Here is a 14,802-nt window from a genome sequence, read left to right as displayed (position 1 = left end):
CTGCTCAACCGGAACTGAAGAGTGAGGGGAAGACCCGGCGTTTAGTTCAGGCTCAGTGGGAAATTTGATTTGTGAACTTGGAGAAGAGGATCTGGTTGCTGACTCACATTTCCAGAGAAGTTGTTGAATTTTTCGACTCCAGTCTGTATGCTGTTGTTCCAGTGTTTGTCTGATTCGGTGGAGGGCAGAACAGGGTTTACCCAGAATGCGGTTGTTTGTTTGAAGCTGACTGCCACTCAGATTTCCTGTGGTACTTGAACGGGTTGTAGTGGAGACGAATCCCTTTCTCAGTGTGAAGCTCAAACGATCTCTTGGGAAAGTGGCTCCAAACCTCCTGTTTGTAACCCCAGCTCAGCTTGAAGCTCTGTTGATCCTTCCAGGGAGAGAAGGTCCAAAAAATCCAGTTTGCAGGATGACTTTCTGCCGGGAGGCAAAGACAAAAACAATGTTAGAACTCGGGTTGACCAGAACCAGGCGCCTCCTGGTGGAGGAAGGGAGAAAAACACAGAAACACAAACATACAGACAGGAGTCCTGACAAAAATGTTATATTCAATTTCTTTGAATTGTTAAGGGGTGAAAAATATGTGCAAATATGGAGTTTGCTCTTTTAAAAACTACAAATTAGCCATTGGAGACATATGTGATGGCATACACTACCTTACTAGCAAGGAGATTAATACTATGCAGTCATTAAAACTAGAAAAATATTAGATAAACTGTGAGATCATCTAACTGTTTCTAAACTTTGTGGAGAAATTGGATGCTCAATTAATTACTTGCTGAAATACATTAAACTTTAAACTTAACCACCCTCCCCCTTTACTTATCTATGTATTTATTTTAATTTTATTTTACTCTATTGTTACTTTGGGGTATATCCATCTCCTGAATGACTCGCCCGGTGGGGCGGGACTACAAGGGAAGGGTGATGATAACTAGAGTACTTATTTCAGAATTTGTATTGCATATTTGGATACTGAAAATAAGTAAACCTTATATATGAGAAAAAAAAGTACACATTAGATATGTTTTTTATGCATATTATAATTTTAATGGTGTTGGGTTCTGTTTCGTTATCTTCACAGGGAACCCTACAGCGACACGCTGCCCAGGTAAACCAGATCACTGCATTCATTTGTTTCCATTGATACTGATGCATCCAATCTTTCTCACATTGTTTTTATTTGCAGGAAGTGAAATGCTGATGGCGAAGATCAGTTTTGCTGCATGTACGTTTTCAGTGCCGTGAACCAAACGACCGGTTTGACAATTTATTCCTTGCTTTTCTTAACTGTTTGTGCTTTCGCTACCACCTTTTAGCCCCTACTGTTTTCTGCAGTTCAAAACGTATTCCTGAAACTTTAATCCATTCTTTTGCTGTAATCACATATTATTTTCAGCATGGTTGTTAGATGATTCCTTCCTATGTAACACATGATGCATACTCTTTCAAATTGGGTAAAGCAATGCATATCTACCAATAAATGATTCATCTATGCAAAAGGATTCTTTTGATTGCTTAAAAACAAATAAGATGTTTTGTTTAAGGGGCGGCATGGTGGAGAGTGCTGTTGCCTTGCAGCAAGTAGGTTCTGGGTTTGAGTCCTGGGTCTTTCTCCATGGAGTTTGCATGTTCTCCCTGTGCATGCGTGGGTACTCACAGGGTACTCCGGCTTCATTTGAAAGTCCAAAAACATGACTTCTCTAAATTGTCCTTAGGTGTGAGTGTGTGTGTGTAGGGTTGTGTGTCGCTGTGTTGCCCTGCAACAGCCAGCAGAACTCTCCAGGGTGTACCCCGCCTCTCGCCCGTAGACTGACAGTAATAGGCAGCGGCCCCACCATGACCCTGACAAGGACTAAGCGGTAGAAAATGGATGTTTTATTCAACTAAAGGAACAGATGGTTAGCTAACCCAAACTATGTCATGACCTTTAAGCATATAATTAGTTAAAAATCCATCTCCTGAAAATAGGAAGAGAATCGCACCTAAACTGGCAGGAAGGGAACGGACAGAATTGACGAGAGAAGCAGCCATAGCAACTCAGAAGGAAAGCTGTTTTTCAGTTCCTATAATTCTGTAGCCTCGTGAGACCATCCTGATCTCGCGAGCTTTCAAGATTTTTCTCGCTAGTCAGTCTGGAGACTCTCAGTTGAAGAAAATTTGGAGCCGTTCACCAAACGAACGTCCAATCAGCGTTGGCTTTGAGGCGGGTTGAGGTGTGACGCAACGAGAAGCGCGACAGTTCAGTCTAAAGAACATGGCGGCTTCAGCCGATGAAACTAGCGTTAGCGTGGCTATCGAGCAAGTTTTATGGGAATTACAGAGTATTTCTTCACTGAAAGAAGAGCAAAACACTGCTCTGGAGGCTTTTCTCAGAGGAAAAGATGTTTTTGCTCTTCTCCCGACTGGTTTCGGCAAGAGTAGCCTGGCTGTTAGTACGTCATATGCTTCGTTGAGCTGATTGATCTTCTCATTGAGAAAGAGTGGCAGCAATGCTACTGCTCGGAAGAGACAAGCTTTAGTTTGGATTTGACACATACTGTAGATGGACGGAACGAAACACAAGAGCAAAGCAGGTGACGGAAAACAATGTTCCTAAAAAAAAAAAAAATTCAACCAGAGATGCCTTTCAATACTTTGAATCAAGCCCTACTCATAAGTTAAAAGTATTGACCCAAAGTGACTAGTCAATACTAAACATTTGTCTTTTCTCTTCACCTAAAACTGATTAAAGTTGCAGCTTGAGGTTGGAGGAATCGATTACAGCTGCAACGTATTTGATCCTTTGAGAGCTTTACAGACTTTATGTATCTTTACCGTTTGTATAAGTGTCCTTTGGTGGAATGAGAATAATCTGTAGGCTTAAATTCCTTCTCTGACATGTTCAGCTTTTTTGAGGTAGAGATCAACAGCATGCATGTTGCTTTCACCCAAGAAAAGTTCTAAGAATCGGAAGCTACATAATCATCCTCAACCCACCCATCCATTTATCTTCTCTAGCTTACTCCTTCAGGGTTGCAGTGGGGCCGTGCCTATTTCCAGCAGTATATGGGCAAACGGTGGGGTACACCCTGGACGGGGTGCCAGTCTGTCGTAGGGCAACACAGATGCACAAAGACGTACAACCATGCACACACGCAACAATTTAGAGAAGCCAATGAACCTAACATTTGAGTTTTTGGACTGTGGGAGGAAGCAGGAGTACCTGGAGACAACCGACACATGCATGCTGACAACATGCAAACCCCATGCAGAAAGACCTGGGGCCAGGCCAGCTACCCACTGCTGCACCATGCAGCCCCATATTCATGACTTTTTTTTATGACTACCTTTTCCATTGATTTATTGATCTCACATTGGAGAAATGTATCCCTGCATTTAACCCATCCCCTTGGGGAGCAGTGGGCTGCCATCGTGGGACGCCGGGGGAGCAATCGGGGGTTAAGGCTCCTGCTAAGAGACCCAGAGTGGCAGCATGTGAGAATGGGGCTCGAACTCAGAACCTCAGGATCCCAAGCTCTATGCCCTAATCACTAGGCCGCTAACTTTAAAACATTTAAATGTTATAATAACAGTGCTTTGAATAACAAGTCTATTCAATGCACGGAAAGGGCTGTGGTCTTTTCTTATGTCCGGCCTATTTAAGTTATGAACTTTATATAGCATAATAAAAATGACAAAAAAGACTGTTGCTCATTCTGTTTTCCTGGTTATAGCACATCATGTCCACAAGGTGGCAGCAGGTCCCTCCTGTCAGAGCATTGTTCTCTTCCAAATCTTTGGTCTTCTGATTATGAATCAGCTCCTAATGCAGGATCTGCTAAGGATGTCAGCTAGAAAGCTGATGATTAGAGTATTTCTATTGAGGGATTTTTAAATTAGATGCTGGCCTTGTTTTCACTGCTGCTCCACAGAACTACATTCAGTGCAACAACAAACAAAAAAAAGTTTATTTGGCTTTTTGCAGCTCATGTTTTAAACGTCAGGCATGATTTCTGAATCCCGCATCTTAAGTCTTAACAACAGTGAAAACTCTGCCATCGAGTAGACCACTTCACATGCTTTATTTCAGCACCCAAAATAATTAAAAACATCTTGATTTATTATACATGTACAAAATAAGTACAGAACCTCTCCTTGAAACCATGAAAGTGTGTCTGCTTCTATTTCCATTTGAAGAAACTCTGCAAAAAAAGACATCAATGAAACATAAACAACCGGGGAGATGTGTTGTTCTTGTGCGGGAGGGGTTTCAGGAGTATTTAAGAAGTTTTTTTTTCCACAGGAGGGGCAAACACTGAACACGTGGGCAGGGAATTCACTCGCTCTTATCTACAAAGACACGAATGCATGCATCACATCTGCAGCAATCGCCTCTGTTATCAAACCAACAGTTAAAGAAGAAAACAATTGCACTGCATAGAAAACAAGACAATGAGTGAATTTAGTAGCACCAGAGTTCTGCAGGCAATAGTGGCAACAATTACAGTATGAGAGTGTGAGTTTGATCATCAAATACTGATAACTGGACCTCATTCGATTTGTTATAGCACCTTTGAATTGTTCAATGTTCCCCAAGTGGCTTTTTAAAGAAATATTGGGGGTAACTGAGGTAGCCATCTATATATTGCTGTGAAGGTGAGCTTAGTTGCCTTGTTCTTTTGTTGGTCCAAAGTTCAGGTGTTTTTCTTATGTATTTAGATCAACAAGACACTTCACACTTTTTACAATTTATTTAACACCAGAAAAATGGTACATATCATTTGTTGTTTTCAAAGTCCTTCTGGAGCGGTGGAAAATAGGTAAAAAAAAATTACCTGATTATTTTTTTTTTTCTTTATTTCTATTTTGAATCATTTCCTTTGGGGAAATTTTACACATACGTACATTATTTTCTTGTTGCCAGTGGAATCGAAGGGATTTATTCTGAGTGTCCTTGTGGTTGATTTTTTTCAGGTGAAGTAGCAGTCCCAAAAAGCGTCTCATGATTGGGGGGGAAAAAACGCAGACACCGTCTTGAGTGGAGTGGTTTTTAAGCATTGTGGACCAATGGTGGCCAAATGAGTTTTGATTGCATAGAAAAAAAAAAAGGTTTCAGAGATGGCTGTTAGAAAAAAACAACAATTTCATGTCCATGTTTCTTTCATTTTTTTTGTTTGTTTTTGGGGTTTTTTACAAGAAGCAAACAGGGCCAACTTCGACGCCAAATTCCTGATCAGGTGCACCAACATCCATAGGAGCAATGTCAATGATGGGCAGTCGGGATGTTTTCGATGTCTTGTAGTCGATGACTGTCTTGCCCCATGTGCCAGTGTGTGACTTTAGGGAAAGAAAATAAAGAAGAAACAGATATAAGACTCTAAGACTGAAACAAATATATTAAAAAACACTGAGACTCAAAAACTGTCATTGCTGTGGAAACATTAAACCAATCAAGCTAGTCAGAAACATAGAAATTCCCATTCTTTGAAATGAGTGAACTGGGTATATAATCTGTAGAGTTTCACGCAATAAGAGCCAATTATGTCACCCAATAAGCTGTACTGTTTCCAGTTTAAGACATAAGATTTTATAAAAGCCATTTCTCTCTTACGGTTAATATAAAAGGAATCGTCTGGTGTTGGAGTATAAAAGCAAATCAATATGAAAACAAGTATGATGAACCATGAGGATGGTGTCTTCTGCTAGATGTTTCTCACATTCTTCCTTTAGTTAAAAAAATCACTCAATGGGAGCTTTTTTTTTTTAGTGTCGGGCAGAAAATTAAACCAAAGCCAAGGAAGAACTGAGAAATACTAAAAAAGAACCTGTGCTTTCAGATCTGCAGTTTGCTGAAGCTGCTGGAGATCGAAAGAGAGCTAAACTTCATTAGATGAGCAACCAGAGTAAAGGAGCTCTGTTCTATTCTGCTCAGCCTGCAAGCTCTGTTTATTATGGAGCCCACTGCGTCCGAAAAGCTCAGACTTTCTCCAGACAAACAGACTCTAGCTACGCTATACAGTAGCAGCCATTCAAAATGGCCCTAGTCAAGCGTCAGTCAATTGGCAGCCCATTTCCCTCCAATTCCCAGCGAAATCCCCTCCAACTTCCACCCCTGGAGTGACCGCCCTCTTGCATATTGTTGCAAACGCCAACCGAATGGCCGCCCACTTCCCTGCAGCTTCCAGCAAAATGGCCGCCAAATTCCAGCCACTGGCCTTCTCCTGGGCGTGCATATTTATGCATATACTCCACTCTATCACTGAATTACAGGGTCTGACCAGGAGATGGCGCTTTTCTTTAGATCTTAATGTCCACAAATCATGACAGAGAGAATATTTTAGTACAAATATTGATGTTGAAACTGAAGGGGGACCAGCCAGGGGCCCAAGAAGGAAAGTGGGGAAATTTTGAATGGCTCCTACTGTAATTTCTGATGCTAACCTTTCTGGTAGTCTTATGCGCTTCTAAAACAAATAATTAATCAAATGCTCACAGCAAATGTCTTAACTAAACACATCAGTATGAAGGGAGAGGGCATTTACCGTGCAGCCATCCTCGCTGACGCTGTATGTGAAGCGGCTGTTGCCCTCGGCTCTGATTTCCACGTCGTTGGAGCCCTGGAGAAGCAGGGCCTTCTTCAGGTTGCCTGTGGCAGAATCCATGTAGGCAATGCTGTTCTTGCAGTGATATGTCACGTTCTGTGAGGCCTGGTTTGACATGATGCGCATGAAGGAGATCTGGATGTTGACGTCCTCTGGATCAGCACCTTCGCTGCCATACTGGAACTGTGTGAAAAGCAAAACTTACTTTGCGATCACAGAGACGTAAAGACATCAGAGGGCTTTTATGCCAGTAAATCTCACCTGGAATCCACCGGTCATGGACTCGCTGAACCAGACGTGCTTCTTCTCTCTGATGTTCTTGCTGAGGTACCAGTTCTTCATGGGGATGGAGGAATCCAGGGGGTAGACGCAGGTCTCTCCAGTCTCCATGTTGCAGTGGACCTTGATGGCATCTAGACGGGAGCCCTGGTTGGGGTCAACCCAATATGCGCCTAAGAAAGGGGAAAATAAAAGAAGAGTTTCAGGTCAAATATGTCCTGATCACAGGTATAAAGATTTCCTATTGATTGGATAGAAGTTAACTACAGGTTTGGGCCCAATTATTTGGATTCTAATAAGAAAAAAATCTCTCATCAGTAAAATCTAAGGCAGAAAAAAAGGCCAGAAAAGGAAAGAGACACTCACCGCTCTTCCATTCAGGGTGGGACATCCTCAGGTCGCGGCACATACGAGCAGGGCTCTTCTGGGAACCATCGGGGCTGCGGATCTTCTCAACCTTCTGGGTCAGGGTCTTCAGGGTGGTGTCGACCTCCATGTCACGATCGCGCATCATGTTGGGGTCGTCGGCACGGTAGCCCCCACGGAGAGGATCGGGGGCCTTCTCCTGCCTGGGTGGGGCGACGAACTCAAAGGCGCTGCCAGGGGGTCCAGGAGGTCCGGGGGGACCTGGAGGTCCAGGGGGACCCTGTTTTGAGGTAAAACAGCTATGAAATCTCTAGACCTACTGCAAGGATCCCTAAGGGTTAAGGTAAGACATCTTAACTGGTTTCTAAAAGGAGTGTTTCAAAGGAGAATGATTAGAACTGAAGAAGTCTTTGGGATGAGAGGTAGAACATCTTAAAGATGTAAGATAGCTCCAAGGACTGTCTACACCATTTTCCAATCCTACTTACAGAGGCTCCCATCTCTCCGTTGCGACCACGAGGTCCAGGGGGTCCGATGGGTCCAGGCATACCGTTCATGCCGTCCTTACCAGGGGAACCATGGTTTCCAGAAGGTCCCTAAAACAAAACAAAGCAAACAAATATTCATTTTCACTCCCATCTTTCTTTATCATTTGTAGATTTGTACAATTTCTTGAGTCTTGTTCTTGACTTTTTTACACATTCCATTGGTACGATGCAAATATCAGGACTTACTCTGGGTCCAGCAGGTCCGTTGGCACCAGCAGGTCCTCTGTCTCCATGAGGTCCCTGGTTGGAGATGCAGATAAAAATGTTAAAGTGAGCTGAAATTTAAAGTACCTTTTGAAGATAACAACATTTAAGTAGGTGTTGAACATATTTGAACATGTTTTTAGTGGTCTGATGTAATTTTCTTATATTAGATTTTGTATTTCCATGCTAATAAATGTAAAATAAATGTATTTTTTTCTAAATTCTGATGTAAAAACAATTGTATATAAGAGAAATGAATGTCTTTTAGCTGATATTTTCCTTTAAGGTGAACATTTTCATGTTTTCCAAAAGTACAAAAGGTTCTGCCACTTACTGGAGGTCCGGGCATACCAGGCTGACCGCTGAGTCCTCTGTGTCCTTTGTGGCCTCTCTCTCCAGCCTCACCGGCCTCTCCTCTGTCTCCCTTAGCTCCAGCAGGGCCCTGAAAAAGGCCAAAGAAGCCATAACATGTTTAGACAATTATCTAAGACCTCAGGGGGCTTCACTATGATCCGGGTGCTATGGAGTGATGAACTTACAGCAGGACCACGGGGTCCAGCCATGCCAGATGGACCGGCGGCACCAGCAGGACCCTGGAGGAAGGAGAGAAGTCTGAGTCCAAAATAACAGACCCAATATATTTCGGCTCTTCTTTGATAAAAAAGGGCCAGCAGCTTTGGGGACTTACACTCTCTCCACGGTCACCAGTTTTGCCAGAGGGGCCAACAGCTCCAGGGGCTCCAGGAGCACCAGGAGGTCCAGGGGGTCCGGCTGCACCGCTCTCTCCACGGTCTCCCTATTAAGATCATATCTATTAGCCAGGCAGCTAAGCTCTTAACTTAAAGGAGAATTCTTCATATCCTGAGAGTTTTGGGGGACTAAATTGGATCCCAGATCAAATGCTTACCTTGGGGCCAGGAGATCCGTCACGACCGGGAGCACCATCATGGCCAGGGGATCCCTGCAATTAGCAGAAAATTAGTCACTTATAGCAGTTTGAGAGAAAATCTTCAAAAATTGTGACTTTATACCTCACGACCAGCCTCTCCAGGGGCACCAGGCAGTCCAGCGGGTCCAGAGGGTCCAGGGGGTCCACGCTCACCAACCAGGCCAGGGGGTCCCTGCTTTCCGGGCTCACCCTGAGAAATACAAGCAAATGCTTAGCGAACGTTTTCAGAGGGTTTGAATTGTATTTGGCCGTTGTATCACAGAGAGAGGATCTACAAAAAAAATACTCACGGATGTTCCAGGCATGCCGGATGGACCGCGCTCTCCACGCTGCCCAGGGGCACCTACAATACCACGCTGTCCAGCAATACCCTGGGGTCCTGGAATACCAGGGGCGCCCTGCAGAGGCAGGCATAACACTTAGCAGGGTGGTATTACACGCAAATAAGCAGCAACAGAGTTCTGGCTTCATTAAGAACTTACAGGAGCTCCATCAGAGCCGGGGGATCCCTTCTCTCCGCTGAGGCCTGCAGGTCCGACAGCACCAACCTCACCAGGGCGACCAGCAGGGCCAGTCTCACCCCGAGCTCCTCTGGGTCCATCCTTTCCGACGGGTCCAACAGGTCCAGGGGGTCCAGAGGCTCCCTAGACACATCCCATAGATACAAACACTCAGATATTGCTGTACTGTTAGGTAGAAGAAGATCTATGTTATGATTCTAGAGCTCACAGCGGGGCCAGGGGGTCCAACTCTGCCGGCAGGTCCAGGGAAACCGGTAGCACCCTACAGAAACATAAATGGGACAATTTCCTGTTAAAATAGACAGTCGATCCAGAGAAATTAAAACAAGTTAGAACAAGAACTACTTCAAGAACAAAAAAACTGTTAACATTTCTTCAATATTCATTTTTTTTTAGACCAAAATGTTGAATTCTGTCTTTTAAACATCTGAACTCAAATGGAGAGAATAAAATGACTTTTGTGATGTATATCAAACCTTCAGATTAGAGAAACTAGAGCAGAAGATTAAGGTAAAATGAAATAATAATAAATCATCTCCAGTGCTTAACCATTTAAATTCTCCAAAAAGAGGCATTTCGAAGTCAAAGTCTTCCCAAAACTCCAATTTGTTTCCATAACTGTCATTAAGATTTGAACCTTTCTCAAACTAAACAGCACTATGAAAATAGAAAAGGATAAAAATGGATTGTCTGTCATAAAAAACATCCAATATTTTGTTCTTTTTGTTTACAAATCATCAGTAAAACAGATCAATGTCGGTGCAAAGATGGAGTATTTTTCCATATTTTGAGTTTCTTTACTTTATAAGACTGCTTATCCTGTACTAATTTCAATTGGTGGGTGAATTCTCAGAATTTTTTCTCTCTTTAAAGAATTCATGGTATCGATAAAAAAATTAAAAAAATCTGTAATATTTCTGTAATTTAGTTTTCCATGCATTTTCCCTTAGAGTAATGCAACTGTGAAGGATTACTCACAGGAGGTCCAGAACCACCACGAGCACCTTTAGGTCCAGTAGCGCCAGCGGGTCCCTGTTGAACAGAAAAGTATAAAATAGAAAAAACATTTATGCATATCATGTGGAAGCAACTCATTTACAAATCATTTTGACATCATCTGTTTTTACCAAGATTACATGTCACCAACCTGAGGACCAGCAGCTCCGACGGGTCCAGGAGGTCCAGCAGGACCAGCATCTCCTTTGGGTCCGGAGTCACCGCTTTCTCCCTTGGCACCAGGCTGACCATCAGCACCCTGGAAGGGGATAAAACAGACTCATGATGTCATGGATGGATGGATGGATGGATGGATGGATGGATGGACAGATGGATGGATGGATGGACAGATGGATGGATGGATGGACAGATGGATGGACTTTACTTACAGGGGCTCCAGCGAATCCAGCAGGTCCGGCAGGTCCATTCTCTCCACGCTCACCCTGTTGGCATCATCAGCGAGTTTAGTTTAATCTATTGCGACATTCTGCACACTTCCTCATGCAGTGTCACTGCATCTTTACGGCTGAAGGAATCTTTATATTTGGAAGAGAACTTACTGGGGAGCCACGAGGACCGGAGGGTCCGACGATTCCAGCAGGACCCTGCTCACCCTAAATCCACAGCAGGAGAAAAAGTACAGGTGAGTAAAATCAAGGGTTTGCTACCTGGAGCTCTTTAGCCCCGCCCACTACCCACATAGGAATACAAACCATCAAAATGATCAAGAATTTATTTTTTTTGTACGTAATCAAAATGAACAATATTAGTTCTGTAAATATTAGTTCAGGAAAAAAAAAAATATGTTGCTGCTTTTTTATTTGGCATCAGATGATTATAGGGAATTCAATAATATCTATTGACTGTCTTTATTGTACAAAAAAATCTTCTTTTTTGAAATCTTTGTATAGATATTTTTTAAGGTATAAATTATTTCATTCTAATTGTCTGTTTATATCACATTAGTTAAAAGGCATATTGGAACATTTTTTTAAATCAGTTTAAATGTAAAAAAATAAAAATAAAACCAGATTTAATGAAAAAGACACACAAAAAAGCAACTTAAAAGACCTGCGTAGATTAAAAAAAAAATATTTACTGATCTTACCTTCTCACCCTGGGCACCAGGAGGTCCAGGAACTCCAATAGCACCGGTTGGACCACGCACGCCATCTTTGCCAGAAGCACCATCAGCACCTTTACCGCCAGCGTCTCCCTAAAATGATAAAAGTGTCACTAAATATGTCAGTTCTTTCTTAAACCTATCAAAATTAAAAAAAAAATCAAATTAAATGCAAAAAACAGAACTGAAACAAACAAGATGTCATTTTAGACCAATGATTCCTAAAGTCGGGGTCAGGACCACCTTTGGGGGCATAGGTCAACAAGTATGAGGTTTAGAGATCTTCTACGGAAATGAAAATAAACCAAACAAAGATGATGGTGAAGTTTATTTATATACATAATCACCATTTGGTGGTTGATCCTGTTTGTATTATAATTATCAATATAATTTTGTTTGTCTTTCTGGTATAATTCTGCTAAACCAAAGAACGAATGAGCTACTGGGGCGAACCTGACGCTGTTGTGACAGAAAGATGTCAGAACCCCCAGTTTGTTAAGTCAATCTTGGTCATAATATTATGCATGGTCGAAGTATATTTTTTTAATATTTGGATCAAATATTTTGATCATTTAAAAAAAAAATTATGTTTTCATTGTTACAAAAATATAAAAAAAAACTTTTGTGATTTTTTTTATAATAAGAGAGAGATAAAACTAATCTGTGCATCCATAACTCGATGTCACATACTTTTACAAGGCTTTGCTGCGTACTTTTATATAAAAAAGGAATAACATGAAGTTTATGCAAAGGAAATATTAAAGAACAAATTGCATGCTGTATGGTGATGATACCCACTCTCTCTCCCTTGGGTCCAGGCATACCAGAAGATCCTCGCTCTCCAGGCATTCCCTGCATACCAGGGGATCCTGCAGCACCGGGGGCGCCAGCAGCACCAGGCTCTCCCTGTGCAGGGGACACAAGACGAACAAAAACCTTAGTCAGTCCCAGATTTGATTCAAATTAGACACATTTGATCTGAAGGCAAAGTAATAGTACAGTTTGAAATGAGCGAAGTTGTATATTACTGAACTTGCTGCTGCCCCTAGTGGCAGTCCGGTATATTGCATAGGTTTGTCATACCTGCATTTACCTTTACAGGTTATGATTAAGAAGGGGGTTTGTTTTTCTGTCTTCAGTTAAAATCTGAATAAGATCTTTTAAATTAGGATCTTTATCATCATGAATCATTTATTTATTTTTATCCTTTAAATGCAAAAAATACCAGACAAAGAGATCCAGTGTGTACTCGGTAATATGTACGCAGATCGGGCCAATAGAATCCAGTCATACAGACATACAAATTTCATCTTTTTATGCTAACTGTAAAGAAAAATAATAAAACTGTAAAGAAAAAAAAAATAATGCATAAAGCTTTCAGATTTAAATCAATCCATTGTTCTTTGAAAGCATACAGCGACAGTAGAAAGGAAAACATCCCTTTAACAGAAGGAAACCTCCAGCTTCACCTATAAGGATGCAGGTTAAATATCGCAGTAAAGCTGAAATCACCAATTGTAACAATTTTCCAACTATTTATTTTTCTCCAGATGTTTATTCCACTAATATATTTTCATTGACTTTGGGTAAAAATGTTAAGGAATAAGAGACACTATGACATAGAGTCACAGGATCATGGGGAAATGACCATACATTTTCATAGATGTTTGTTCAGCATGATTATGTAAACCTGTTTTATGCTCATAAAACTAAATATAAAATGACCAAAACAGTTTTAAACCATCACTAGAAGATAACAGCAGCAATCACTGCATCGCAGAACCAAGATTTATAGATACGAATCGAAAGTTCTGACCTGTAGCCCTGAAAATCATAGTGGAGCTAAATAGAAAGGACACCAACACACATTAAGAGATGATGGTGTTTCCATAAAAAATGCTGTTTTCTTTCAGGTAGATGTAAAATTATCGCTTTCAGCCTAAATCAGTGGAATTCACCAATAGTCAGCAGAAAATGGGACAGAAATCTGATAATAAACACATCAGAATAAAAAGTTCTATTATTTTCAGGTTAAAAAACATAAACCACTGACCTGTACTTTGTTCTGAGTTTAATAACAATCAGATAATGGCTGTGGATTTATGTTTTGATACATAATTTAGAACAATCTTGTTGGATTCAAAGCTATACATGACCTTCATCATATCTGGAGTGTTTTGTGTGTCTATAATCCTTAGAAATAAAGTATCAGTTCTAAATAAATACATAAATTATTGTATCACGTACCCTTGGTCCATCATTACCGGAAGCACCAGGGGATCCACGAGGTCCTTGTGGACCAGGAGGGCCGGAACCACCGCGCTCGCCGGGGAAGCCTCTGTCACCCTGGAGGAAAGAAAAAAGAATAAAACTTTAGCTTTTCTTTCTGATAATGGCGGGAAAAAAAGCAACATCTTTGATGGAGAAGGAGGAGCTTACTCTGGGTCCAGATGGGCCGGGTGGTCCGGCTTCACCAGGAACTCCCTGAACAAAAGAAGCATCAGAAACAGAAGTTATTGAGAGTTCCTATTGTTTTATTTTTGATATGTCCAAATTATTTTCCATCAATGGCTTAAATTCAGCGACTAAAACGGTTTGTAGCGCAAATCGTACCTGCTCACCAATCTTGCCAGTCTCACCAGTTGCTCCTTGAGGTCCAGGAAGACCCTGAACAGAAATTAGAGGTATGAATTATACATTATGCTTAAAATTAGAAATATATTCAACAACAGGCTAATGCAAAAGATATTTTGGATGCGGAAAACCTTCAAAAACTCACCTGGAATCCTGGAGCACCAGCAGGTCCCTGTTCTCCCTTCTCTCCAGCAGGTCCCTGTAATCAGACATCAGAAAACCTGTTAGACGCCATTAATTCACATTCCTGGAAAATTAGAGAAGAGCAACTATTTAATTATGAAAAATAATGATGGTGAAATGCTTACAGCAGGGCCAGAAGGTCCAGGAGCACCAACATCACCATCTTTACCAGGAGCACCCTGGATGCAGGAAGGTCACAACAATTATTACATGTTTTTAATGCTCATATTTTAACTGCAATTCATTTAACTTTGTTTTAATAGATTCACAACTATTTCACAGGAAACATGATCTAAAAGCGCTTTATACAAATAAATATGTTCAGCTCAGTCCAGATTAAAGCATTCAGACGGATTATTTTAACAATCTTTTTTATTTCATTCCCAGCTTTCTACTTATATTACACATTCTG

At 41.4% G+C, this 14,802-nt stretch overlaps 2 protein-coding genes across 2 annotated transcripts in view; one reads left to right on the top strand and one right to left on the bottom strand.

The window, feature by feature from the left end:
* LOC107102377 (alpha-sarcoglycan-like) overlaps positions 1 to 1,573 on the top strand; it is a 13,821-nt gene extending 12,248 nt beyond the window's left edge. Inside the window, exons 9-10 of the mRNA XM_015401665.1 lie at positions 1,088 to 1,114; positions 1,193 to 1,573. Coding sequence (XP_015257151.1) covers positions 1,088 to 1,114; positions 1,193 to 1,199 — 34 coding nt within the window. The 3' untranslated portion in view covers positions 1,200 to 1,573. The remainder of the gene's footprint in view (positions 1 to 1,087; positions 1,115 to 1,192) is intronic.
* Positions 1,574 to 3,931: 2,358 nt separating this feature from the next.
* The window catches only part of LOC107102379 (collagen alpha-1(I) chain-like), a 23,363-nt gene continuing 12,492 nt past the window's right edge, over positions 3,932 to 14,802 (bottom strand). The window contains exons 27-51 of the mRNA XM_015401667.1: positions 14,516 to 14,569; positions 14,353 to 14,406; positions 14,187 to 14,240; positions 14,013 to 14,057; positions 13,821 to 13,919; positions 12,372 to 12,479; positions 11,559 to 11,666; positions 11,011 to 11,064; positions 10,840 to 10,893; positions 10,602 to 10,709; positions 10,433 to 10,486; positions 9,663 to 9,716; positions 9,416 to 9,577; positions 9,224 to 9,331; positions 9,016 to 9,123; positions 8,892 to 8,945; positions 8,673 to 8,780; positions 8,524 to 8,577; positions 8,319 to 8,426; positions 7,967 to 8,020; positions 7,721 to 7,828; positions 7,233 to 7,512; positions 6,849 to 7,039; positions 6,528 to 6,770; positions 3,932 to 5,322 (exon numbers count right to left, since the gene is read on the bottom strand). Of these exons, the coding sequence (XP_015257153.1) occupies positions 5,176 to 5,322; positions 6,528 to 6,770; positions 6,849 to 7,039; positions 7,233 to 7,512; positions 7,721 to 7,828; positions 7,967 to 8,020; positions 8,319 to 8,426; positions 8,524 to 8,577; positions 8,673 to 8,780; positions 8,892 to 8,945; positions 9,016 to 9,123; positions 9,224 to 9,331; positions 9,416 to 9,577; positions 9,663 to 9,716; positions 10,433 to 10,486; positions 10,602 to 10,709; positions 10,840 to 10,893; positions 11,011 to 11,064; positions 11,559 to 11,666; positions 12,372 to 12,479; positions 13,821 to 13,919; positions 14,013 to 14,057; positions 14,187 to 14,240; positions 14,353 to 14,406; positions 14,516 to 14,569 (2,571 nt within the window). The 3' untranslated portion in view covers positions 3,932 to 5,175. The remainder of the gene's footprint in view (positions 5,323 to 6,527; positions 6,771 to 6,848; positions 7,040 to 7,232; positions 7,513 to 7,720; positions 7,829 to 7,966; positions 8,021 to 8,318; positions 8,427 to 8,523; positions 8,578 to 8,672; positions 8,781 to 8,891; positions 8,946 to 9,015; positions 9,124 to 9,223; positions 9,332 to 9,415; positions 9,578 to 9,662; positions 9,717 to 10,432; positions 10,487 to 10,601; positions 10,710 to 10,839; positions 10,894 to 11,010; positions 11,065 to 11,558; positions 11,667 to 12,371; positions 12,480 to 13,820; positions 13,920 to 14,012; positions 14,058 to 14,186; positions 14,241 to 14,352; positions 14,407 to 14,515; positions 14,570 to 14,802) is intronic.

The sequence above is a fragment of the Cyprinodon variegatus genome, unplaced genomic scaffold (genome assembly GCF_000732505.1).
Source record: "Cyprinodon variegatus isolate N-32 unplaced genomic scaffold, C_variegatus-1.0 Scaffold1245, whole genome shotgun sequence".
In the NCBI taxonomy this organism is placed as follows: Eukaryota; Metazoa; Chordata; class Actinopteri; order Cyprinodontiformes; family Cyprinodontidae; genus Cyprinodon; species Cyprinodon variegatus.
The sequence above is the reverse complement of the archived record's forward strand: the minus strand, read 5'-3'. Positions and strand labels throughout refer to the sequence as shown.